This window comes from Macrotis lagotis, chromosome 1 (assembly GCF_037893015.1).
Source record: "Macrotis lagotis isolate mMagLag1 chromosome 1, bilby.v1.9.chrom.fasta, whole genome shotgun sequence".
NCBI lineage: Eukaryota > Metazoa > Chordata > Mammalia > Peramelemorphia > Peramelidae > Macrotis > Macrotis lagotis.
Genome location: NC_133658.1, coordinates 5,852,901 through 5,878,173, shown reverse-complemented (window position 1 = coordinate 5,878,173; position 25,273 = coordinate 5,852,901). Strand labels below are relative to the sequence as shown.

The 25,273-nt window shown below is 43.6% G+C and overlaps 1 protein-coding gene across 2 annotated transcripts in view; it reads right to left on the bottom strand.

The window, feature by feature from the left end:
- Nucleotides 1-25,273, bottom strand: part of CYRIA (CYFIP related Rac1 interactor A) — an 87,228-nt gene that overhangs the window by 24,294 nt on the left and 37,661 nt on the right. For both annotated transcript variants that reach the window (XM_074195064.1, XM_074195066.1), the window contains exons 3-4: nucleotides 17,013-17,164; nucleotides 391-470 (exon numbers count right to left, since the gene is read on the bottom strand). In XM_074195064.1, coding sequence (XP_074051165.1) covers nucleotides 391-460 — 70 coding nt within the window. In that variant the 5' untranslated portion in view covers nucleotides 461-470; nucleotides 17,013-17,164. The remainder of the gene's footprint in view (nucleotides 1-390; nucleotides 471-17,012; nucleotides 17,165-25,273) is intronic.

Here is a 25,273-nt window from a genome sequence, read left to right as displayed (position 1 = left end):
CTTCTTGAATGTGATTGCAGACCATTTTTGTGACATTTTTTTCTCTCCAATTAAACTATTTCTCTTATCCTCACTTAGTTTATCATCTTGCATTTTCAAGATAATTTAAAATATACACATTTTTAAAAAGTATTCAGGTTTAGTTTAGTTTCAGTTTATTCTTTCTGAGGATTAATCAATTCCAGCACCATGGACTCTTGGGTCCAACCACAGTTGTTAGAAAGCAGATGAGGAAGAATCCCCCTCATTCTCATGGAGGACTCAGGTCTGAGGGAACCAGGCTGGGCTGGCAATATGTCTGGGACCATGAAGCTGAAACCTTCATCTCAGTCAGTTCCAAGGGGAAGAAGGAGAAAGGTTCTGTAGCGTCTAGTTAGTTGTTCAACTTACTTTCAAAATCCAGGAAAAAGTGGGGGTAGTTTTCAATTTCCCTGGTTAAGACTTTAAGAAGATTGCCCATTCCAGGAAACCTGGGGGATGCAATAAAAAAGTAAATGGTTATAAAGGCAAAAGGAAAAAATGATGCAAAGGTTCAACACATCTGGTCAAATACCATTAAAAATCCACTAAGGCCATGACTTTCAGGATCAGTCTGGTGCCCCTCATGAAGGCAGCAGAGCAGAAGGGCTAACCAGGTCATTATCTCTCCTTATACCTAGAATGGGATAATGCATTCAGCATAAAGTATAATGGAAGATGCTACAAAAAAACATCATCATCATCATGTGGCTAGTTCTTGGCTACCACTTGGCTCACGAAGACAGGTTCTAGACTGTTACTTTAGCAGCTATGGAAAAGGGTCACCTAAGGACCTAAAGAAATTCATCTCAGAATTGCATATGGAAGGACTCAGGTATTTGGGAAGGGAAAAGTTTGAGCTACTCCTTTCTGTGCTTGGTCACTCTTAGCTCTGACATTCTATATCTCGACGACACTCTCAGTTCTCATGGCCCTCGGTCTTTAGTTTATGTTCTAAGGCCCTGAATGCTCTGTCATTCTGGAGTGGATCTCCTAAGTTAGTAGCCTCCCTTCAAAGCAACATTGCATTTATCCACTTTGTTTTTCTATTTATTCTTTTTATTTACTGTCTATACTTAAATCCAGAGTAGTCTTGTCTTCACTATTAGAATGTAATCTTGTACTTGTATGCTCTGGCATTCTAGAGAGGATGTTCTAAGGTCTCGCATGCTCTGCCATTCTAGGTCTTGAAGACACTCTCAGTTTTTATAATCCTCAGTCTACAGTCCCTCCCTGGCATTCTAGAGTAGATGTCCAATTCCAAGTCTGGCACTTTGCCCACTGAGTCACCTCTTGTGGGGTAGAACCTTTACTATTCACAAGCACTCAAGCCTCTAGACAAACAGGACTACTTGGCTTCCCTCATGTACAACCTATAGGGTTCTCTTTCTGCCCTTTTGCCCATGCTGGTCTCTTGCTTGGCACTCATTTTACTTCCTCTCTGCCTGTTACCCATCTTTAAAACCCTGACAAATGGTACTTCTTTCAGGAAAGTTTTTTCGGACTCCCTCACCCCCAAGTGGAATTTCTTCCTCCATCTTCTGACCTTACACAAACATCCTCATCATCTAATTTGTGATTGGTCAAGATAATATAATGGAGGGTACTTTACAATCCTCAAAGCCTTATAATCGTCATCATCATCATCAAAACTCCTAAGTTTTATGCTCTGAATTACATTTTTGCTATTAACATTCTTCCACTGAATCCTGATGACGCCTGGTACGGATGTGACCCTGGGATCTTTTAAAGTTGTGCCAGGGCAGAACATCTTACAAGCCTGAGAGGCTTGGAATACTGCTCCAGCCACAGAGCCAGTCTGTTCATGATCGGCAGCGGAGGCTCAACATTAGCAACATCAGTCTGCTGACCACTCAATGAGGAATTCTTCAGCTGTGGAAACCCATGAAGGAAGGAAAATGAATGAGTGACCCTCAGTCCTCTGCTGCCCCCTTCTGATTCTGCAAGGTTGCTTGCCTAGCGTGGAAAGGAGGATTGGGACAGCTAAGAATCACAATGATTTTAGACCAATCACAAATTGAATTTGGCTCTTGCTTTTGAAATGGGAGACCACTGGTCAATGAGCAGACATTTTACTGGGGTAGTTGTTGCCTGTCATGAGTAATATGCTGATGTCTTACCTTTGCTAGCAGACTGCAAGCTCCTAAAAGGTATGGCTCACCTGGTATTTATCCCTGGGCATAATAGCCAGTTATCAAAATTGTTATTTTTATCGTTTAAAATCCATCAGCAGTCTTTATTAGAAGGAAGCAAACATGTATTTTGATACCTGTATTTACTTATATTTATCATTTTATTACTTAATTCTATTTACTAAGACCTATTTGTGCCAATTGTGTATAAGATTCTTTCCTCAGAGTTTACTAATATCATCTTATAAAAACTGAGAGTGTCTTCAAGACCTAGAATGCCAGAGCATGCGAGACCTTAGAACATCCTCTCTAGAATGCCAGAGCATACAAGTACAAGAATTGGACATCTACTCTAGAATGCCAGGGAGGGACTGTAGACTGAGGATTATAAAAACTGAGAGTGTCTTCAAGACCTAGAATGCCAGAGCATGCGAGACCTTAGAACATCCTCTCTAGAATGCCAGAGCATACAAGTACAAGATTACATTCTAATAGTGAAGACAAGACTACTCTGGATTTAAGTATAGACAGTAAATATGTGGCACAACTTGTGAGGGAGTTGCAGTTCTCATTTTCATTTTACAGTTGAGGAAACTGAGTGTTTGAGGCAGAATTTGAACACAAATCTCCCTTATTTCAAACCTGGTTTTATCTACTTTGCCCCTTATTTGCCAACTAGCTGATCAATAGATACATATTCCTCATTTTATGTTGCTATCCACAGAATACCAAGAGAGATAAAAGAAGGACCTCCAGAACACTGGATAAGGCACTTTGGAAGACTTGAGATGAGGTGGGAAAGGGAAGATGCATTTATATAGTGCCTACTGTATGCATACTATACTATGTACAGTGCCTTACAGGTGGTATTTCATATGATCTTTACAATCTTAAGAGGTAGGTGCTGTTTTTATCCTTATTTTATAGTTGAGGAAATGAAGGCAGACGAAGATAAAGTGACTGGCCCAGGATCACACAGCAAGTGTGTGAGGTCAGATTTGAATTTGTCTTCCTCTAACACTGCTTCATATAGTTTCTTTTAAGGTTTATTCTGTGACAGGGAATTTTAAAAAAAGAGCTCCTCCCCTCAAGAAGCTTACATTCCAATTGTTGAATGAATGCTTAATGGCTATTATAATTATAATCTCTTAGGTGCGGCTAGTTGGCATAGTGAGAGGTGGCTAGGTGGCGTAGTGGATAAAGCACAGGCCCTGGAGTCAGTAGTACCTGGGTTCAAATCCGGTCTCAGCCACTTAATAATGACCTAGCTGTGTGGCCTTGGGCAAGCCACTTAACCCTGTTTGCCTTGCAAAAAACCTAAAAAAAATAATAACAATTATAATCTCTTAAACTTTACAATCTCCCTGAATGACAGGCAGGGACAGAATAATTTTTATTCTGGAGGTCTGGAGCATGACCTTAGGTTGTTCTCTCATCCTTCCCCCCCACCCCCTCCCTCTGTTTTCTCATCCATCACAGAAGAGCAGCTGGGGTGCTGTCCGAGGTCCTGACTCTCCAGTCAGCGGGCCTGGAATGCGCTCCCTCCTCTCCTGTACAGTCGCAGACTTCTTTAAGCCTTATGTTCTAATCTACAGGATCCCTTTACAGTTAGTGCCCTCCCTTCCAAGCAACCTTGCATTTCGCCACTTTGTTTTTCTATTTATTCTGTTTATATACTACATACATATATATACATACATATATGTATATATATATATATATATATATATATATATATATATATATTTATATATTTAAATCCAGAGTATTCTTGTCTCCAATATTAGAATGTAATTTTGCAATCATTTTACTCATGGTGCCTGTCCCATAGAAGGTGGTTAACAATGCTTGTTAATCAACTGACTGACCCAAATATACAGAGGCAGTGTGGTTCAGTGTATGGAGTGTCGGCTTTGGGGCATTCCTGTTCTAACAAATTGAATTGTGTGGCTCAAATCAACTTCTCTGGGCCTCAGACTGGTCCTCTGTAAAATGGGCATAGTTTTGGTCATAATACCCACCTCTTGGGGTTATTGTCAGGCTTGAGCCAGGCCATGGAAATTTAGCATACAACATTAGAAATGTCAGTTAATGTTATTACTTGGTCATTGGAAAATCCTGGATGGAAAGCACTTGGGGAAAGACAAATATTATGGAGTTGGCCTAATTGTACTAACTAGGACTGGAAACTGGCCTGGTCAATGCCCTGGTCTTTCCTCTCATTGAAGCAGATACACATGTACTCTAAGAGGGCAGTCTGGAAGAGAGGAAGGTTCACAGGCCTAGGCTGTCAGGATTCTTAGGCATCACCTAGATCTATCCCCTCAGTTTAACAGGTAGGAAAATGAGGTTCAGAGGGGGAATGACTTTTCTATACTCTCACAGAATTTTTTTAAGGCAAATGGGGTTAAGTGGCTTGCCCAAGGCCACACAGTTAGGGAATTATTAAGTGTCTGAGGCCAGATTTGAAGTCAGGTACTCCTGAGTCCAGGGCCGCTGCTCTATCCACTGTGCCACCTAGCCACCACCTCTCACAGAATTAAAGTAGAAGAATCAGATTCTGAATTTGGGTCTTCTGACTCCAAATTGAGAAGCCCTAGAATTTGCATCCTCCTGGTGGGGTGATGCACTTTGCAAACCTTAAAGTGTGTGTGTGTGTGTGTGTGTGTGTGTGTGTGTGTGTGTGTGTGTGTGTTATCATACTATCACCATCACCATCTTCATTATTACAACATCATCATAATCATCAATACTAGTGCTCCTGCTAGTCTTCCTGAGGCTCCAGACCCTTCACATGGGCGTACAAGGACACAGGATCCCTTCTCTGTCTCTGGGCCCAGTCATCAAAGAAACTGAATTGAATTGAGTGGTGGTCTTAGGAAAATGAAAAGTTATCTGAAAGAAGTGTCTGTAGAAATGAAGGCAGTGACTGGGACAGAGGGTGGAGGGAGGAGGGATTAAATACCTACTGTGTGAGGTGCTGGGCTAAGGGCTTTTTAAATATTCTTTCATCAGTTCCTGAGAAGAGTTTTATTTCTGAAAGCTGCTTGGGGAGACGGGTCTTTGGACTTGTGCCTGAATTGGAAAATAAATGCGAAGCCGGAAGTCGATCTGTATTCTCAAAGGCTAAAGAAGCAATGGAACAAGTGAGGAATTTGTTTAAAGACTTGGCCTGGAATTTATCTATGGATCAAATAAATTTATTAAAAATCAAACTAAAGGACAAAGGCAGCAGCCTGTTGATTTATAGTGTGAGATTTAGGCCTCCTCATCTATTACTAATACCCTGAAAAAATCCCACAGCCACTAAAGCCACTAGAAGCCACAGGAAATGGAAAGCTACTTCTACCTTTGTTTCATGATATGGATGCCATGACCAAGAGAATTGGGTCAGCCTACAAGTGTGATTATGGTTATAAGTCTATGGCTCATTCAGGGATCCTGACTCTGCTGTATAATACCCATGTGATCTTGGACAGAAGCATCTAGGTGGCATGGTAGATAGTCTGGAGTGCCTGGAGTCAGGAAGATCTGAGTTCAAATCCATCCTCAGGCAACATACAAGTGTCTATGTAGACATGTATAGACATATGGTGCCTATGCAGGCATGTGTAGACAGCTTGACTATGTAGACATGTGTAGACATATAAACATCTATGTATACATGTGTGAACATGCTAGTGTCTATGTAGAGATGTGTAGACATACAAGGGTCTATATAAACATATGTAGACATGCAGGTGTCTATGTAGACATGTGCAGATAATGTGAGTGTCTGTGTAGACATGTGTAAACATGCAGGGGTCTATGTAGACATGTGTAGGCGTGCAAGGGTCCATGTAGACATGTGTAGGCATGCAAGTGTCTTGTAGACATATGTGTATCTATGTAGATATGTGTAGACATGCAAGTGACTATGTAGACATATAAGGGTGAGAAAGGGGATGGCCAGAATCTCCCAGATTTATGGGAGTCTGTACTATTGACCTTTGTGCCCACTCAAGGAGGTAGCTGTTTTTGCTCATTAATATGATAAGCAGGATGGGGAAACATGTGGGGGTAAATGTACATATAAGACCTAGCATTTCTGGGATTTGGTGCCTCTTTTCCCTTAAGAAAGAGGTGTTTTTTTCTTTGCAAAGATGTATTGATAATAAAAGACCATTTTAATCACTCTAGACTAAGTATTTACACATTGTGTGTGTGTACATGTGTATGTATGTGTGTGTGCGTGTGTGTACATGTGTATGTATGTGTGCGTGTGTGTGTGTGTGCGTATGTGTATGTGTATGTGTATGTGTGTATGTGTAGACTACAACTGTGATGGAAGGAAGCCAGGAGTGAGGAATGGAGATGGTGGCATCTGCCTTAGCCTGGAGCAGAGCTACATTATCACTACCTCTCCTCACGATTTTGGCCACCTGAGCCAATGCCCCAGTACCCTCACCCTGGTTACAGCTCCACCATCTCCTAGGGAATCAGCTCCAGTTTAGGGTTATGTCAACACTTGGATTTGGGACAATCTTGAACACGCTAATCCTCCAAGTGAATAACAAAAGCTCCCGTCCCTGTTCTAAGGCTAAATGCCAGCCAGAGGGGAATTCAAAGGGAGAGGGAAATTTGAGGGAATCCCCCCCATCTCTAAAGGACTACTGGCTACTGTTCAGCAAACTCCCAGTTTGGGAATTTTACCTCATTAACCCTAAAGAGGATGAGACATAGACAGAAGGCTTTTCAACAGCCACTCTGGAGAGGAAGCAGAGTAAGAAGGAAAGGGAGTGGGGCAGTAAATGGCATAGTAGATAGAGCACTGGCCCTGGAGTCAGGAGGACCCAAGTTCAAATCCAGCTTCAGACACTGAATAATTGCCTAGCTATGGTGACCTTGGGCAAGTCACTTAATACTATTGCCTTAAATAAATAAAAATTTTAAAAAGAAGAAGAAAAGGGAGTTGGGCTTAGAGTCAGGAGGCTCTGGGTTCCAGTCCTACCTTCGACAGTTACTAGCTCCTCCTCCAGCTATGGTGGGCAAATCATTCCTCTCTTATCTGTAACTTTCTCATCTGTAGAATGGGAACCACAGTCACTATAGTCTTGACCTTAAGCTTCAGTGAGAGGTTTCCAAACCTTAGGTCTCTATTGAAAGCAGATCTGCTGCCATGATTCCCCCAGGAAGGGAAATTGGCCCCACATCTCCTCACTCATTAGACACTTTTAGTGGTTGACTGGTGGAGGGGGGTGGCGGGCAGGTACAGGACCTGAGCTTGAAGGGAAAGACCTTGGGAATCTTAGTCCTTTCTTTTTAAGCAGAGAGGAACTCTCCTTTGTGGTTGATTTTAAAATATTGAGAAAGGGCCAAGATTCATTTGGGCTGATCTGGTAAATGAAAAGCAATGGTCTGGCCTCATTGGAAAGGTTTCTCTTCCAAATCAGGGTGGGCAAGTAAAGAAAATCCCCTTCCCTTTTGGTCTCCACTTCCTATCTTTTTAATGTTCTGGCATCTTATTACCCCAACATCTTTTACCATGGAGGATCACTGACCTTCATATTATTTCTGCACTAGCCATTCCAGCTACCACCTCCAAACCTTAGTCTCTGGCTGGGCACCAGGCTCTTGTTCCTCATCTCTGCTTCCTGGATTCCTTTGGGTACCACCTAAAACTCCACATTTTTCAGGACGTCTTTCCTGATTCCCCATAATTTTGGAGCCTTCCCTCTCCATTCTCTCTGGTTTATTGTAGTTTGTATAGTTTTTGCCTGTTTTCTCCCCTCACTAGACTATAAATGCCTGGAGAGTAGGTGAGGACTGTCTTTTGCCTCTCTGTATTTCTAGTCATTGACTTAGCTTGACGTGGACAGAGCACATGTGGATCTTGAATGAGTGAGGAGGGCTGAGCCCTACCTGCCCACCAGTTGGGTTCCTTCCCCCCATGTTTTCTCAGTGTCAACAATCTCCTGGATATTGTGGGCCCCCTCCCCATGCAGAACCAGCTGGGAGAAGGCAAGTAAAAGGGAGATGAGCCCTGGCTGGGTCTTCTAAAGGAACAAATTTTGGTCCCTTGTAGGAAGACACTTCCCTGGAGATGATACAAGTGAATAGCAGAAGATCTGAATGTGGGCCTTGACTTGGAGCAGCATCTCTCCATCAGGGCAGTGCCTCGTCTGTGATCATAAAGGGGATGTTGCAGAGCCAGGGTGCTCTACTTCACCCCAAGTGGCCACCAGCTTGTGATTCTTGCTATGGTAGGTTAGATACATGACCATTCTTGGACCCTTTCATGGGGCCCTCCAAGTAAAAGGGAAATTGGTGGATGAATACCAGAGCCTTCCCTTAGGGTCCTGGGGCCCTGCATGTTTGATGGTCAATTCTTCCTTCCCTAGTCCAGAATTTGATTCTCCTCATTTTGCATCAAAGTTGGAGAGAGGTCATGAGGGGTTGTCTCAAGAACAGTAGAAGCCCGCATCATCTCTGAAAAGTGGACTTGGGATCACAATCCATCAACCAACCAGTATTTCTTAGATGCCTATCATGAGTGACAGGCCCTCTGCTAGGTGCTAAAGTTGCAGTAAAAAAAGAGGCAAAAAAGAAAGAAAAAAGAAAGAGTCTTGCCCTCAAGGAACTTCCATTTTTTCAAACATTCTTTTTTCCAGTTCCTAGATCTGGGACCTTCAGTAAGTCAGGTCCTTTGTTCATATGGACAGAGCCTTTGAGTGGAAGTCACTTATATGCTCTTTGAATCTCCTCTTTTCTGTTCCAAAAATGGAAATAATAATCATTGACATGTCTGGGATAATGGAAGGCTTGAAATGGATCCTACCTCTACCATGCTTTGTGGTTTTTAAAGCATCATAAACAAGGCTTTGGGTCTCAGTTTACTCATCTGTAAGACTTGTGAGTAGCTGAGGGTCCTTCCACCCTCCATAAGTCCATGAATCATTCTTATTATGATTCCATATCAATATTTGATGCCTGAAGGCAGCAATCTCTAAGGCTTTTGGTTTCAGGACCCCTTTACACTCTTAAAAAATCAATGAGCACCCATTCACTACAAAAAGGTATTTTGGGGGGGGGGCGTTGTAAAAGGTAAAACCTTTTCTATTTGCCATATTAGAAGTCAAAGCATCTTAGCCTCCTGAAAATGTCTCAGTCTCTCCAGGGTCCCTTGGCCCCTCTCCCAGCTTCAGGGTGTCAGTAATTATAACATTTTTTAAACATTAAGGTCGCTGTTCTATTTCCCACAGCAGAAACTTTGAGAAAAATATCTCAAAGCACCAAAGACAGGTCTGGAGCTATTTTCAGGGACTCCCATGCTTGCCAAACACTATTTCTTGCCAATAACCCCCTCAAGGTCAGAACACTAAGAGCCATGATCATATCCAGAAGTAGTAAAGGGAGTCAGGGCTCTCTGGTCGATGGTGGGAAGAGGTCCACATAGGTCAGTTGTCTACACCACTTGGTAGAGGACACAGGTGTGGACCAGAGAGGGAATGTGACTTAAGTCACACAACTACTGAGTGGATAGACAGGGCTCAAATCCAGGCCTCCTTCTGGCAGGACTAGGTCTCCTTAGCAGCAAGGGGCCATGATAGAGTGGTGGGCCTGCATCAGGAAGACCTGAGTTCAAATCCTGTCTCAGACATTTGCTAGCTGAATGGTCATGAACAAGTCACTTAACCAAACTGTCTATCTTATTTTCCCCATCTGTAGAGATCATAATAGTCCCTCCCTCCCCCCCCAAAGTTGTTGCAATGATAAGATTAGATAATATTTGTAAAGCACTAGAAAAACCATAAAGTGCAATTAAATTTATAATTATTATCTATTATAATAATTATATAATATTATTATTATTAACTATTCATAATTATCAAGGATCTGAGGTCAAGGTCAACCAGGCCAGTGTGCTTCTCACCATGGATTAACAGAGCCAGAGTGAGACCACTAGACTTGGTACGAAGAACCCCAGAGCCCCTCTAGTGACCGGCCCTGTTCCACATCCCCATTCTCCCTATTTCTGCCTCCTTGGTGGGCTCCTCTCTTCCTGGCCCCTATGTCTCCTTTGACTCTTTCCCTAGCTCCTCCATGACTTTCCTCCACTCTCTCGGTCTCCTTCTGCCTCTAGTTCTCCTGGTCCCCCACTGCATCTCCTGCCAGGGCAGCTATCTCAGGGAATCCCTGTCTCTGGCTCTCACTTTCTCCATCATCTCTCTCTGTGGTAGTCGCTCTCCTCTCTCTATCCATCTTGTGTCTCTCTGTATTTTCTAACCTCAAACGCTGCCAGTTACAATCTGCCTCAAGAGGAGGAGATCCAGGCAACCATGGGCTGGTGGGATGACCAGAGTTCTCCCTTCTCTGTCCCTGGAGCTGGCATGTACAGGCCAATCTGCTCAGGTTTGGGGACTGCAATTTGGGGCTGTGTCCACTAAGGGGCCTCAGTGACCAACATGCAGCAGCCACAGTCCAGCTGCTATAGAGAAAAGGATGCTCTCCCAGAGGCCTCTGGGTTGCAGGGGAAGGGTCCACTCTCCCCAACTCCTGCACAGGCTTCAAGCTGTCATCCCGCCCAGGGGGAGGGGGGATGCGCATTCAGCTCTCAATTCTACCACCCTAAGAACACTGATGACTGGCCAGACGTGCCAATCATTAGCTCTTTGGAGAATCAGCATCATTATTGTCCTAACAATACAGGTTTTTACAATGAGAAAGTACTTTGCAGACATCATCTCCTTTTATTCTCACAACAACCCAAGGAGGTAGACACTATCATTATCCTCATTTTACAAATGGAGAAACTAAGGCTGAGAAAGCTGAAGTAACTTGGCCAGCTAGTAAGCAAGCAGGCATTAGGATCAGGATGAGAAGCCAGACTCCCAGACTCTAAGGGCCCCCATCCCCTGGGAGGTAGTGGCTCTCTCTATCAAATCAGGATGACTAAAGACTGCCCCAGCTTAGATTTGTAAGTTTGGGCCTGAAATCCCACCACCCACTTTTCCTAATGAATTTGCATCTCAGACATTCCTAACGAGTCTTCTCTGGATCATTAAAGTAAATGAAGATTGCAGATCTCTCCAAGCCTCAAGATTCCTAATGACCGCTCAGTGCTTCCACGTAGGTGGGTGGACTGAGACCCGGACACGTGAGCCATCCAGGAATTTCTGTGCTCGGAATGCTAAACCAGGCTCACCCTCAGATCAAGCAAACAGACTGACAAAGCTTATCTAGATGATCTGGTTGAGCTAGGCTCTCGGGCTGAGCTTCTGGGGGAGGCCCACAAGGAACCTCAAGTCTTGAGGCTCCAGTATCCTTCCAGATGTCAAGTCCCTTCCTCATGGACCATGGAGGTAAGGAATGGCAGGGTCCTAAACAAGGGATGTCAGAGCTCTGAAGACTCTTAGAACACAGAAGGTCATGGCTGTGATGGGTCTTAGATCAGAGAAAGCCTCACCCATCTTTTACAAATGGGAAAACTGAGGCTTTCTCATAGGAATGAATTATTCAAAGTCACAGTGAGCTGGGATTTACTGACAGGTGGGGACATAAGCCTTCTCCTCCAAGATCCCCTCGGATCTGTATTTCACAGACATCACTGTATGGACTCAATATGCCTATGCATATGTGGGCATCATCTCCCCATAGCAGAATGCCCTTCCTCCAGGAGGGTAGGACCAAGCTCCCATTTGTCCTTTGTGTTCTCAGGGTCCAACAGAGCTGGAGCAGAAAATTGTTTGATAAATATTAATTGACAGACTGATTGATCACAGTCTAGGAAAAGGCCAAACTGCCTCCGACCTATCTTCACCGTTTCTGTACAAAAGATTTCCCATGCTCACACCAAATCCACCTGAGGTCTGCATTCTGTTGGTGCTTAGCTGCTGGGATGGTGTGGGAATACCCAGGAGACCACTCATTCACTCAGTGACCTGGGCAAGTAGTTTCTACTACCTGGAACCCAGTATCCCCATGGGTACAGTTGGGACTAGGCAAAAGCTAAGGGTCCTCCCAGGTCTGGCATTCTCTGTCCCATGTCCAGATGCCTTCCTGGTCCAGTCAACATTCTAGAAGATCCCACTCATTACTCATGGCAGGTGCCCATGGAGAAAGGGGCAATTGTCCCTCCTACGAATAGTCTCCATCCTGGCCCTTTAAAAGACTTCCTCTGGTTTCGGGTGGATCTGGAAAATGAAGAGGGCAAATCAGTTCCTGCCAGCTCTTAATCCATGATTCCAAGAATCTAAGGCCCAGCTTCCCGAGGACCAGGAGCAGAAATAGAAGAGCTGATGGACCCAGGGCCATGTGTACAAGGAGAACAAGCCTAGGTTCAGTGCTTTGAGGATGGATAATGGTCTTCCCTGTGGGGGAAGCATTGTAAGCACCAGCCCCGTTTTCTGAAATGAAACCACTGGGGCTCGAGGGAAAGGTACAAGGATTTGAGGTCAAGGTCAACCAGACCAGTGTGCTTCTCGTCGGGGATGCACAGAGCCAGAGTGAGACCATTAGGCAATCCAACCACAATGTCCACTCCTTGCAGCTTCTCCTCTATTCCCATCATTAGCGTGTCTGAGATAACTGGAACAGAGATGAAGGCTGAGGAGAGGCAAGATTAGAGCAGGGAGGATGGTCTTGACAGAGTGGGTATGCAAGGATAGTAGCCCATTACAAGAGCAGATGGATGCTGACTTGACCAGTCTGAAGAATGCTGGTGACTCCAGAACCTCAACTACTGAATGACTCATTCACCTTTGGGTCTCTCCATAGAGGAACTGGTCCTAGGAGCAATGGGGAAAATCCCCTTGATTCTTGCTGTGATATGTCAAGCTTAAACTTGCTCGGTATTGCTGAGAATTGGGGAAATTAGGGAAGATTTCTGCCTAGACCTCAGATCCATGACATTAGTAGCATGGGGCCTCTCCACCGCTCAGTACAGATTCCTGAATCACTGGGGGTAGGGGGGTGGGAAATCCCTCTTGTAGGGCAAACTTCCTAGATTAGCTAGGATAGTTATTGAAGAAGACCCTTCCCTAGGCTGTACACAGACAACTTTTACTCCATGGGCAGGGCCTCCAAGAACTTCCTTATTCTACAGACTCCTTTTCCCTCAGAATAGTTTTTTCTTCCTCCTGATTTCCAAGTGATGCCAGTAGGATTGTTCTTCTCCAGGCTCTGGTCCCTGGAGAAGACCATAGCTTGGATCGTTTCCTCTTGCCTTCCACCATCCCCAACTCCCAAAGACCTTCATGAGCATCTGGCTTCTCTAGAGAGGTTCACTGGCCTCCAACTGTCCCCAGAGTCTGGTTCTCCAATCCATGCTGCACACACTGTCGACCACCTTCCTTTGGAGCCTGTTGTCTATCCTCAAAGCACGGAACCTAGGCTTGTCTCCTCGTACACACAGCCCTGGGTCCATCAACTCTTCTATTTCTGCTCCTGCTCCTCGGGAAGTTGGGCCTTAGGTTCTTGGTGGATTTGGAGCTGACAGGAACTGATTCACCGTCTTCGTTTTCCAGATCCACCCTAGACCAGAGGAAGTCTTTCAAAGGGCCAGGATGGAGACTATTCCTAGGAGGGACAATTGCCCTTCTCTCCATGGACCACAACCTTCCTCTGCTCACAATCAGTGGTTTCAGTCTTCATGGAAACACCTAAGTGGATCAACAGTCAACATGCTTTGCTTGCCATTCCCCATAGTTGACCTTCCATCTGCCACAGGTTGCCTCCTATGCCTAGGATGCACATCCTTGTCATGCTCACTTATGTCACAATGTTGAATCTGACACTGTGGCCCTATTTTTAAATTTTTTTGGTATAGACACTGAGGTGGATTGCCATTACCTCCTCCAGATCATTTGACAGATGAAGAAACTGAGAATTGAAGGGTGAAGTGAAGGATCACACAGTTGATAAGTGTCTCCTTCTGAGGTCATATTTGAACTCAGGTCTCCCTGAATCCAGGCTTGGTACTCTATGCTCTATGGTGCCACCTGGCTGCCCCAGAGAACCTATTGCTTCCTTCTCATCTCTGTTTCAGGGTCACCTCCTAGAACGGATGTTCTTAACCTTCTTTGTCATGGGTCTCATTAGCAGTTGTGTGATGCCAATGAACTCTTAGCAGAATAATATTTTAAAAAGCCCAAAACGAAATGATGCTTACAAAAGAACCCATTGTTATTTAATATGTTATCAAAATACTATTTTTAAAAAAGTATGGACATCAAGTCAAGAAGCCCTGTCCTCAAGAAAGCCTATTCAGACTCTTCCTACTTTGGGCCTTACTTCTAAAACCTTACTTTTTCTAAACTTTGCATTTACTTTCATATATACCTGTCAATTCTGAGAGTCTCCCTTTCTCCTCCCTCATTGACTATGAGTCCCTTGAGGGCAAGAATAGTATCATTTTCAACTTTGTATCTCCATGGCCCAGCACAGTCCCTGGCCCATAGTAGGTCTTTAACAAATGCTGATTGTATTGAATTAGACTGAAGACCTTCAATGTGGGAAAACCTTCCACTTCTTGAGATAGTTCATTTTACTACTTGGGATAACGGTTTCATCTTGAGATAGCCCATTCCATCTTGATAGCCCATTCCACCTTGGGACAGCTCTAATTCTTAGAAATTAAATATCAAGTCTACATTTACTTCTTTGAAACCTCTCATCCCTCTCTCTGTCCCTGCCCCCAAATCATCTTTATACCAGCATTTCCCAAAATGCTAAAGCTGAATGAACAGGACCAAGCCTGTGCTATGAGGTAGGAGGAAGTCCTGAAAAGATTCTGACATTTCAACCATATCAGATTGTTTGTAGCCAACCTGGGCATGTGTAAGCCTGGCTACCTGGCCACCATGGAGTGCAAGGGTGCATTTATTGACTGAATGTCATTCATGGTACCCCAGGATCTCTAGAGTCAATGAGAGCATGGGTTTAGAAATCATGGGGGCAACTTGAGTTCCTCCTGAGCAGCAATGGGGTTCCCACAATACAATACAATACCAACTCATGCATTATTAGGAGACCTCTATGGGCAGAGGGAAAATTAAAAAAGCAGAACCAGAAAAACAAACTTAACCATGACTATGTGGAAATCTGAATGAAAGAAGGGCCAAAGAGATGGAAGCAGATGGTTTCAGCCCCATAATAATCAAGATGAATGAATAACGCCCCCCAAGAAGAGACACTCTACGACAGGGCTGCTATCCTTTTCTCTTTGTGGATGTGGGGAACCCTGGATGCTGGACCTAAACATATCAGACTGTTTTAATATGTTGATTTATTTGGATGAGATATTTTGCCCACTTATTTATCCTTTGTTATAAAAAATGATTTGGGGGTAGGGTGGGAGAAGGTAAACAGTAGAGAGGTGGCTGATATGAAAATGCAAAAACCAAATACATTTTTATAAAAGAAGTACCACAAGTATTGAGGATGCTAGCATTAATTCCCAGGGTTGCTACGAGAAATTTTGCAAATTTTATATATTAAAATGCAAGTGATATAAACACCAGCTATTCTCATCACTGTTAATGGTCATGCTGATATGATAGGAACCATAAAGAGATGACCAGCCTTAGTTCTCACAAACTTGAAAGTGCTCCACCCAAATATGGAATATGTCCAGAGCAGGGACACTTCTCCAACCTTCACTGGCCCACTGTGTGGGCCCTTCACGATCCAGGCTGCGGTTCATCTAACAGTAATGGAGGCCTTTGAAGGACCTGTGAATCACTGAAGGGGCAGGTTCCATTGGGATTTCTGTTCCTTGGGCTTGGCCTTGGAGAGACACCATGACTCAGAGGGGAATGCAATGGAAAAGCCCCTCTCCTTAGAGACAGGAGACCCTCAACTTTGATCATACCTCTAACATAGTAGGCCTTTAACAAATGTTGATTGGGGCAGTTAGGTGGTACAGTGGACAGAGCACCAGCCCTGGAGTCACAAGGACCTGAGTTCAAATCCAGCCTCAGACACTTAATAATTACCTAGCTGTGTGACTTTGGGCAACTCACTTAACTAACCCATTGCCTTAAATAAATAAAAATTTTTAAAAATGTCAAAATGACTCCAAATGCTGATTGCATTGAATTAAACTGAAGACCTCCAGTGAGGGAGAGCAATCCATTTCTTGAGACAGCCCATTCTACTCCTTGGGATAACCCATTCTACTACTTAAGATAGTCCATTCCACCTTGGGATTGTTCTAATTCTTAGGAATTAGATATCAAGTCTAAATTTACTTCTTTGAAATCTCTCATTGGGGCAGGTAGGTGACACAGTAGATAGAGTACTCAGGAAGACCTGAGTTCAAATTCAGCCTCAGAAACTTAACAATTGCCTAGCTATGTGACCTTGGGCAGGTCGCTTAACCCCATTGTTTTAAATAAGTAAAAAAAATAGAAAAAAAAAAGAAATCTCTCATCATTCTTTCTTGCCTTGCCCTCAAACCATCTCTATGTCACCATTTTCCAAACCTTTGAAGCTGAATGAACAGGACCAACCCTGTACTATGAGCAAGGAGGAAGTCTTCTGATTTTCTGCCTGATGATGGTAGTTCTTTAGTTACTTTCTTTATATCCCTAGCCCTCAGCATAGTATATGCTGGGCCCCCAATTTCCAAACCTGTAAAATGTTGGTATCCGTGTTTGTAGCATTGACCTCCAGGACTTGTTTGGAACAATCAAAGATTTTTCACCCATGAGTACTATTTAAACATCAATTTAAGTGACAATTACCATGAACTGAAGGGTACTGACTATGGAGAGCACTTGATATTGAATGGCATGACAATTGGCATTCCAAACTGCAGGAGGAGATGAGGAGGGACTGGTCATACTTCACTTGGTCACTTACCTGGAAGTATAATTTCCTAGGAGTTACAGTTACCAATCCAGGCTGATGGGAAAAAAGTTGTCAGCAGAGCCCCCCAGGCCCAGACCAGGCCACTGGACAGCTTGAGTGTTGGGCAGAGCCGTCTCTTCTGTCTTTCTTGGGGATCTCTTTATCTAAAGAAGAAAGAAGAGTCTGGTGATTTCAAGAATGGAAAGATGTCCTCTCTGTTCCTGCCTCCTTCTATTCTCACCTCCCAGACATATGGGAACCAAAAGACTAATTAAAAAACTTGGAACAACAACACAAAATCTCCATCATTTTCTCAGATTGTAAATACCTTAAAGGTAAAGACTAGAGTTTTATAGTTAAAAAAATTATACATTTGCATAGAGAGCTCTGGTCATGTGTACAATCTTCTGTTCCAGTGAAGGTTCAGCGGTAGGGTCTGAATTCAAAGTCTGCCACAGGCCACTTATCAGAACAGAAAGGAATCTCCTTGAAACCAGGATTTTTTCCCCTTTCTGCCTCTGTAGCCCCAGAATCTGACACAATGGCTGGAATGCAGTAGGTGCCCAATATTTGATGATTCAATATGACCTTCCCCTCTTGAGCTTTATCTGTTTCCTTCTCTAGGAAATGAGGGGGTGGCCTTGATGCTTCCGGGGTCCACTAGCTCTAAGTCCAGGATGCTATGGCCTCATGAAGCTCAAGTTGAGGTAGGAGGAAAAGATCCAATCACAACTCAACATGCAGTAACAACATTGTATAAGAAGTGGGAGGCAGGAACACAGTGCTTTATGAGGGGACTGGGCAAGCAGCATCCCAAGGGTCAGGTCATTCAGGGGTGACCCAGAGTTCTCTTTCCAACTTCAAACCCTTGTCAAACCAGAGCTTGGGCACAAAGGACACTGGCTAGCTCATGAACAGGGTCAGCATGGGAAGGGTCATGATGGTGTTGGCTTCCTGGTATCTGCTTTGGTCATTATAACCCAGAATTCAACAGTTTGGGGGGGGGGGGGCAGAGTCCTCAGAGACACCAGGAAGGGCTTCTATGGAACACCCTTAGGAAGCAGTGGGATTTAAACAGAAGCAGAGAAACAGAATGAGCGAGATTTCTGATGGTCCAAGTCTCCATGTTGTCCAGCCTCCTGGGGCCTGTCATACAACACATGCAAAGTCAGGAGTTGAAAGCAGGATGCTGGGGCTAGGACGGAAACATGGAAAATCCAGACCCTGGAGAACTCTCTCACATTCTGCCACTGGACACTCCCCAGAATTCACACTGTATTTTTGGCTCGGAAAAGGGAGTTTTATGGGCATTATCTCATTGTTTTTATTGAAAATATTTTCGCTACTTATATCCACGGTATTAATCCTGTTAATTATAGCAATAATAGCATTTTGTAGACTAGAGTAATAACATTATAAATGACAAAAATGATGTTATTATTGCTAATAAATAATAGTGATACCATTATAATCATTGATTTTTTATGAGAAATAATGTGGCATAGTAAACAGTTGCCTTAGAGCCGGGGAACCCTAGACACTAAACTCTAAGCTCAAGCTTGACCTCTGCCAAACCTTGATTGGATAGGTCATTTGCCTCCAAGTGTCATAGGTAACTGTTTCAGCTAGAAGAAGCAGAGGCGCTGCCTCAGATTAGAGGAAAGGGAATTACTTTGGTGGCAGTTTGAATTTATATCATTGAAATTTACAGGTTCATCTTTATATTGTTACTTAAATCATCATTTTTCCCCATTTGTGAACTAAACTAATGACTCCAATGAAGAGACTTGAGAAGCATCTCATCCACTTCTTTGTAGAGGGGGAGAACTATTGGGACAGGATGCTATATACAAGGTCAAACTTTTTGCCGTATTTTACTGGTCTGCTTAATGGTTTTTTTTTTCTTTTTGAGATAGTTCCAAGGAAGTGGAAGAGACACACCGGGGAATACAGATGAAAAAGAAGCAAAGATATCAAACATTTAAAAAAAACCTAGTAGCAATGGTGAGGAGGAACATGAAATACTAGATAGCAGACTGGACGATATCTGGGATAGTCTTGCCTCTGGCACATATTAAGTGTGTGACCATTGGCAAGTCATGAAACCTCTCAGGGGCCTGGGAAATGCCCCAAGACTATATGTTACAAGCAGGCCATTGACCTGCAGATGTAGAAAGATCTTCCACACTAGGCCTCCTAGAATCAACTGCTTGGCTTCTCCCTTTCTCTTCTCTCTTTCTGCAATTTGGCTTCCAATATGCTCTGCCATCAAAATGGTTCTCTCCATGCGCCCCAAATGATTTCTTTACTGATCACTTGAATGTCCTTTTCTTCATCCTCACCCTTCTTGACCTCTCTTAAGCCTTTGACCCTGTTAATCATGGTCTTCTCCACCCTACACTCTCTTCTCTCTAGATTTCTGAGACTACTTCTTCCCTGGTTCTCCTCCTGCCTTTCTGATCATTTGTCCTCTGTTTCCTTGGCCAGATCTGCATCCGTATGACACCATGTAATGGTGAGTCTAACCAAGGTCTTTCTCTTCTCTCACATCGCAACCTCCTCAGCTGCCAAAGGTCTTGTTATTTTTATAATGACTCCTAGATCTCTATTTGTAGTCCCAGTCTCTCTTCTGGGTCCCATTCCTATGTAGGTGCCCTCAAGGCATTCCCTCTTTCTTTTTCTTTTTATCCCCAGAGGTTGGCATACAGTAAGTGCTAAATAAATGCTTGCTGACATGATGCACCTTGACTAGGCATCTTCAGATGAACATTTCCAAAAGAAAACTCCTCACTCCCCCATTCCCCTCCAAACTCTTCCCTCCTTTTTAATTTCCCTATTATTATTAAGGATGGGAACATCCTTCCAGACTTCCAGGTTCATAACTCCAAAGAGAGCATTGACTCCTCACTTTTGCCCAGACTGCCTAGACAAGTGGCAATGAAATCTTACGCTTATTCTTCCTCTATGTCATCTTGCTTGTGTCGTCTTGGTGTGGACCATATAGCTTCTCAATGTGCCTCTCTGCCCCCAGTCTCTTCCTATTCCCTGCCTATGTCACTTAGTTGTCAAATCCTTCTTCTTAAATTACAGGTCTAACTGGGTCATCCTCCTGCTCAACAAACTCCAGTGGCTCCCTATGGCCTCCTGGAGCAAATAGAAAAATTCCGTTTGTCATCCCAAGCCTTTCCTAACCTGGTCCCTGCTGCCTTTCTATCTTCTTAACCATACTCTCCATTCTTGAATCCAGAGACACACCAGCCTCCTGGCTGTTCTCTGAAAGGGACATTCCTTATCCCCCACTTGGGGCACTTAACCCAACTGTCCCCCTTGCCCACAACTCTCTCTCCTCCTGAGTTCATCTCCTGGATGAACCTTCAGGTCTCCACTAAATCCCATCTTCCACAGAAAGTCTTTGCTGGTCCTCCTTTATGTTCATGCTTTCCCTCAGAGATGCCTGTCTCCATCGGTTTTTACTTTGTCTCTCCCATTAAATGGTGAGTTGTGCCTTTTCTTGTATCCCTAGGGCTTAGCATAGTTCCTAAAGCAGTCATTGTGTTTGATCATGACTCTATTTGGGGTTTTCTTGGCAGACACTGGAGTGGTCTTTCATTTCCTTCTCCAGCTCACTTTACAGATAAGGAAACTGAGGTAAACAAGGTTCAGTGTGTTGTACAGATAATAAATGTCTGAGGCTGGGTTTGAACTCATGAAGAAGAGTCTTCCCAGCACTGTATACATTGCTCCACCAAGCAGCCCTTCCTGGTATAAAGTAGGTGCCTAATAGATGCTAGTTGTCTTGTTGCATAGTTTGATTGATTCTGTCATGGCAGAATGATCAAACCAAAATCATTTTACTGTTGGCATCACTTAGAAGATCTATGGGGAACGAATGTCCTTAACTATGAATCTGAGTTTGGTCTTGTGCCACATAACATTTTTAGCAATGATCTGTACAACAGCATTGTTGGCATCCTTATCTAATAGGATGATGGTACCATGCTGAGGAGGCTGCAAATATGAGTTTAGAAGGGACATTGATAGCACAGAGAATGCCATTGTAGCTGAATCAGAAGGGGAAGAGATTTGAGTTCAAGTCATAAGAAGATAAGTAAAAAGAACTGGGATATTCAGATTGAAGAAGAAAAGAGATGGACTGGGAGCAGGTAGGGAGGAGAGCTTAGAGAAGATCATTATCTCCTAGTATCTGAAGAACCGTAGTGTGGGAGTACAATTAGACACTCAGAAGGGCAGAACTTGAGAGGGAAAAGGGACCTCGAGTCCTATTTCTCCAGTCTAACTCACACACACTTGGTTTGGTTCCAAAGGCAGGGCTAGAGGCAATAGGTTGAAGTTGGAAAGAGACCAAGGGAGGCTCCATTTAAAGGGAAACTAATCTCACAGAGCTCACTAGAAAGAGAGCCTCAGTAGGATGTGGGTTCCCTCTCACCATAGCCTTCAAAAGTGGGGGAATGACCCCTCACTTACTGGGTTTGGAATAGTGGTGATTTCTTTTTCAAGTTATGATCTGGACTGGACAGCCACTGAGGTTTTTCCAACTCTAATGTCCTACGGTTCTGTGGTGTTACTTCAAGAAATCTAGAAAGCATTGTAAAGAAAGGTCAAGTCTTGAGCAAGGCAAATAAGTCCTCAGGTGTACAAGTAGTATTTTCCTCCTGGTACCAGAACAAAAGAAATGGCTTTGAATGAGGAAGACAGCACGGAGACACAAGCAGTTGGCTAGGAAAATGGTGTCTGACCACGGGATTTGAATTTCTGGACAATGTCTTGAAACAGAGAGATGACAGGTTGTTGGCAAGAGGCAGAGCACAGAAGCCAGGGTCCGGTAAGAATGCACTGGATGGTATAGTGAAAATTGAATTAAAAGATTAAAATAAAAATGGGGGAAGGGGCGGCTAGGTGGCGCAGTGGATAAAGCACTGGCCCTGGAGTCAGGAGTACCTGGGTTCAAATCCGGTCTCAAACACTTAATAATTACCTAGTTGTGTGGCCTTGGGCAAGCCACTTAACCCCACTGCCTTGCAAAAACCTAAAAAAAAATGGGGGGGGGGGGAAACAACTACCTAGGTCCATCCACCATTCAAATATCATGGAAAGTGTAAGGAGAAGAATACAAGGAGAGATCCTCCAGTATTCACGAGAATTGAAATCTAAAACTGGAGCAAGCAAGAAAAAACATGTCTCAAAGAGTATATACATGGGTGCCTTAAATATGGATCAGGAACAAGATGAAATGAATATAATGCACAGAGACATTGGCTTCCTCAACGGCCTCATGGAGTTAGGGTATGATGGTGGACATGACTAGAATAAGACTTTACATGAGATCCCTCACCCTAATAAAACAGGATGACTAACATGGGGCAAGTAGAGTGACATTTGACCTACAGGAACCCTTCAAGAGTGATGGAACCCAGCAATCAGGGTGGGGAAGCATGCCAGGGGATATTTCAATGTAGAAAACTGAGATGGAACCGTACTGTTAGCAGAATTTCAAGACCCCTTTGGCTGAGAGGGAAACAGATGAGTCAATTGGGAAAACAGGCCGTTTGAACAGCAGTGGGGAGAGGCTTCACTTCTCTTGTCATCTCCCTGAATTCTCGCTCCACAAAGTGGAGAAGCTAGTGGACCTTCTCTTGTTTAGAAAACTTGCTCAAATGCGGAACAGTCAAGGGGAACTGCTCATTTTGATTTGATTCTCCCCAACAAGAAGAAACCGTTTGCCATAGTGGAAATGATGGGAACCTTGAGGGGGAAGTAGTGAGTCTCTCTTAGAGTCTGTCACCCAGCAACATTTACTCTAAATGTTAGGAGATATAAATAAATAAAAGAGAACTTTTAAAAATGAAATATCAGGGTATCTAGGTGGTGCAATGAGTAGAATGCCAGCCTGGAGACCTCTGTTCAAATCTGGCCTTAGACATTTGATGCTTACTAGCTATGCTATCTTGGGCAAGTCACTTAACCACATTGCACCACTTTAGAAAAAAAAAAAAAGCTTGTATTTGGGGCAGCTGGGTTGCCTAATGGTTAGTCACTGGCCCTGGAGTAAGGAGGACCTGAGTTCAAATCCAGTCTCATACACTTAATAATTACCTTGGGCAAGTCACTTAACATTGCCTTGCAAAAAAAAAAAAAAAGAAATATAAAGACCAAGAAGAATGTCTTCCAAAATAGAATGAGATGCCTTAAGAGAGGATAAGTTCCCTTCCTAGCCTGGAGGTCTTCAAGCAGAGGTTGAGTGAACCCCCATCTCATATGTTATGGTGAGGAATGATCAATGAGATCCCTTCCAACCCTGAAATTGAATGAAGATTGGGGACAACGAGTGGACACTGGTGATTTCACTTCAACTTGGAGGGAAGTTGAGGCAGTGAAGTAGTGGAGCTTATGTTGGGTTATGTCTCTCTCTCTAAAAGGTAGCAGAAAACTCCTAGGGGGGAGCATGGGGTTGTAGTCAAGAAGATCTGAGGTCAAATCTGATCTCAGACACTTACTAACTGTATGATCATGAGCCAATCACTTGGCCTCTGTTTGCCTCAGTTTCCTAACTTTAAAAGGGGATAATAACACCGACCTCCAGATCTGTTGTGCAAATCAAATATCTTGCCCATAATAGACATTATATAAATGAATGCCCTTATTATCACTATTATTAATGATGATGCCGATAATTAATTTGAAATCTCCACCCCTAGGACTCTCTCCTTTTCCCCCTTTTCTTTGTTTGACAAAAATTCACCAAACACTTGAACAAAGGCACATTTGACATGATTATCAAATGATCAGCTGACCCCAAAATGAAAATCAACACACCGAGACAAGATCTCAAAGGTTCTTGATGGGCAGATCTAATAAGATGAAATGGAAAAGTCATACTGACAACATTCCGCACTTTGGTCCAAAACCAACAACCCAACAACTTCAACTTCCTCTTTGGAGGAGGCATGGCTATGGGCCAATTCAGCTGAAAAGGATCTGGGGATGTAAGGGGACTACAAGCTCAATGTAAGGTAGTCATGTGTTAGGGTGACCAAAGAAGCATTGTTTCATTGCCCTAAGAGATACATCAAAGGACTGTTAGATTCTGCCTCAGTCTAACAGGTAGAAAGACAAAAACAAACAAACCAACACAGAACAAAATCCATTTCTCTGGCCCCAGATCTCCACCAGAGAACAGACTGTGCCAAGGAAAGGCCCAGCAAGGACATGAGAGATAAACACATTCTCTTCTCTTTTCAGGCCCTCAAATAACAAAAAGGGGATGCTATCAGGAGGAAGAGAAAATGAAATTTGAGGACGAAGAAGGAAGAAAGAAGATAAAGGGGGTGGGGTGAGGAAATGGAGAAAGGACAATAGTTTCAAATGTAGCCTTTGTCCAACTATGTTGGGAGAGAGATAATGAGAGGATTTCTTCATTTCTCTGACCTTGGCATCTGGACCTGATGGACTCAGGGGTTTTTTCCTGCAAACTCTGCCACTCTTAAGTTCTAGGTTTCAAAAATCCTAGATTGCTACTTGGATCTCTAATAGTCTAGCTTTCTCTTCTTTCCTGTTCTGCACAGGAATGGACCCAGTGTACCAAGGATGCCCCTGGTCTTGGGGTATAATGGGAAGAATACTGACTTTGGAGATGGCAAGACCCTGATTCATTCCCAACCTCAGACAAACTCTCCATCTTAGTTCCTTCCAATATAAGTTAGGGATAAGAACGGTTCCTAGACAGAAAGTGGTGTGAGTATCCCATGAACCATCATATACAAAGTAAGTGGCTCAGTGGACAGTGATGGCCCAGAAACTTAGGACCAAGGTAGAGCTACAAAGTGGCCTTGCAGAATGGAACTGTTTCCTTCCCTGTTCAATGGGAGATGGATTAGCCCTTTCTAGATCTAGGATCCTAAGGGATATTGGAATATGAATCACTATTATCCCAGGATACAGAGTATAGGAGCTGGAAGGGACATTAGAACCTAAAACTGAGACTATCAGAGCTGAGAGAGACTTTAGAACAAAGAATGGTCTAGATGAGGGGAAGCTTAGAATATAGAACACAGAATGTCAAAGCTGAAAATTCCTTAAACTCGGGGATTTTGGAAAGGGGTATTAATTAGTAGTCCCTGCATCTGTCCCCTGAATTGTAAAGTAGAAAGACCATGGAACCTGGCAATGGGAGAACCCTGGATTTGACTCCCATCCTTCCAGGTTGTGTGACCATAGGTAAGCCTCAGTCTTCTCCTTTGTCAAATAGGCTTGAT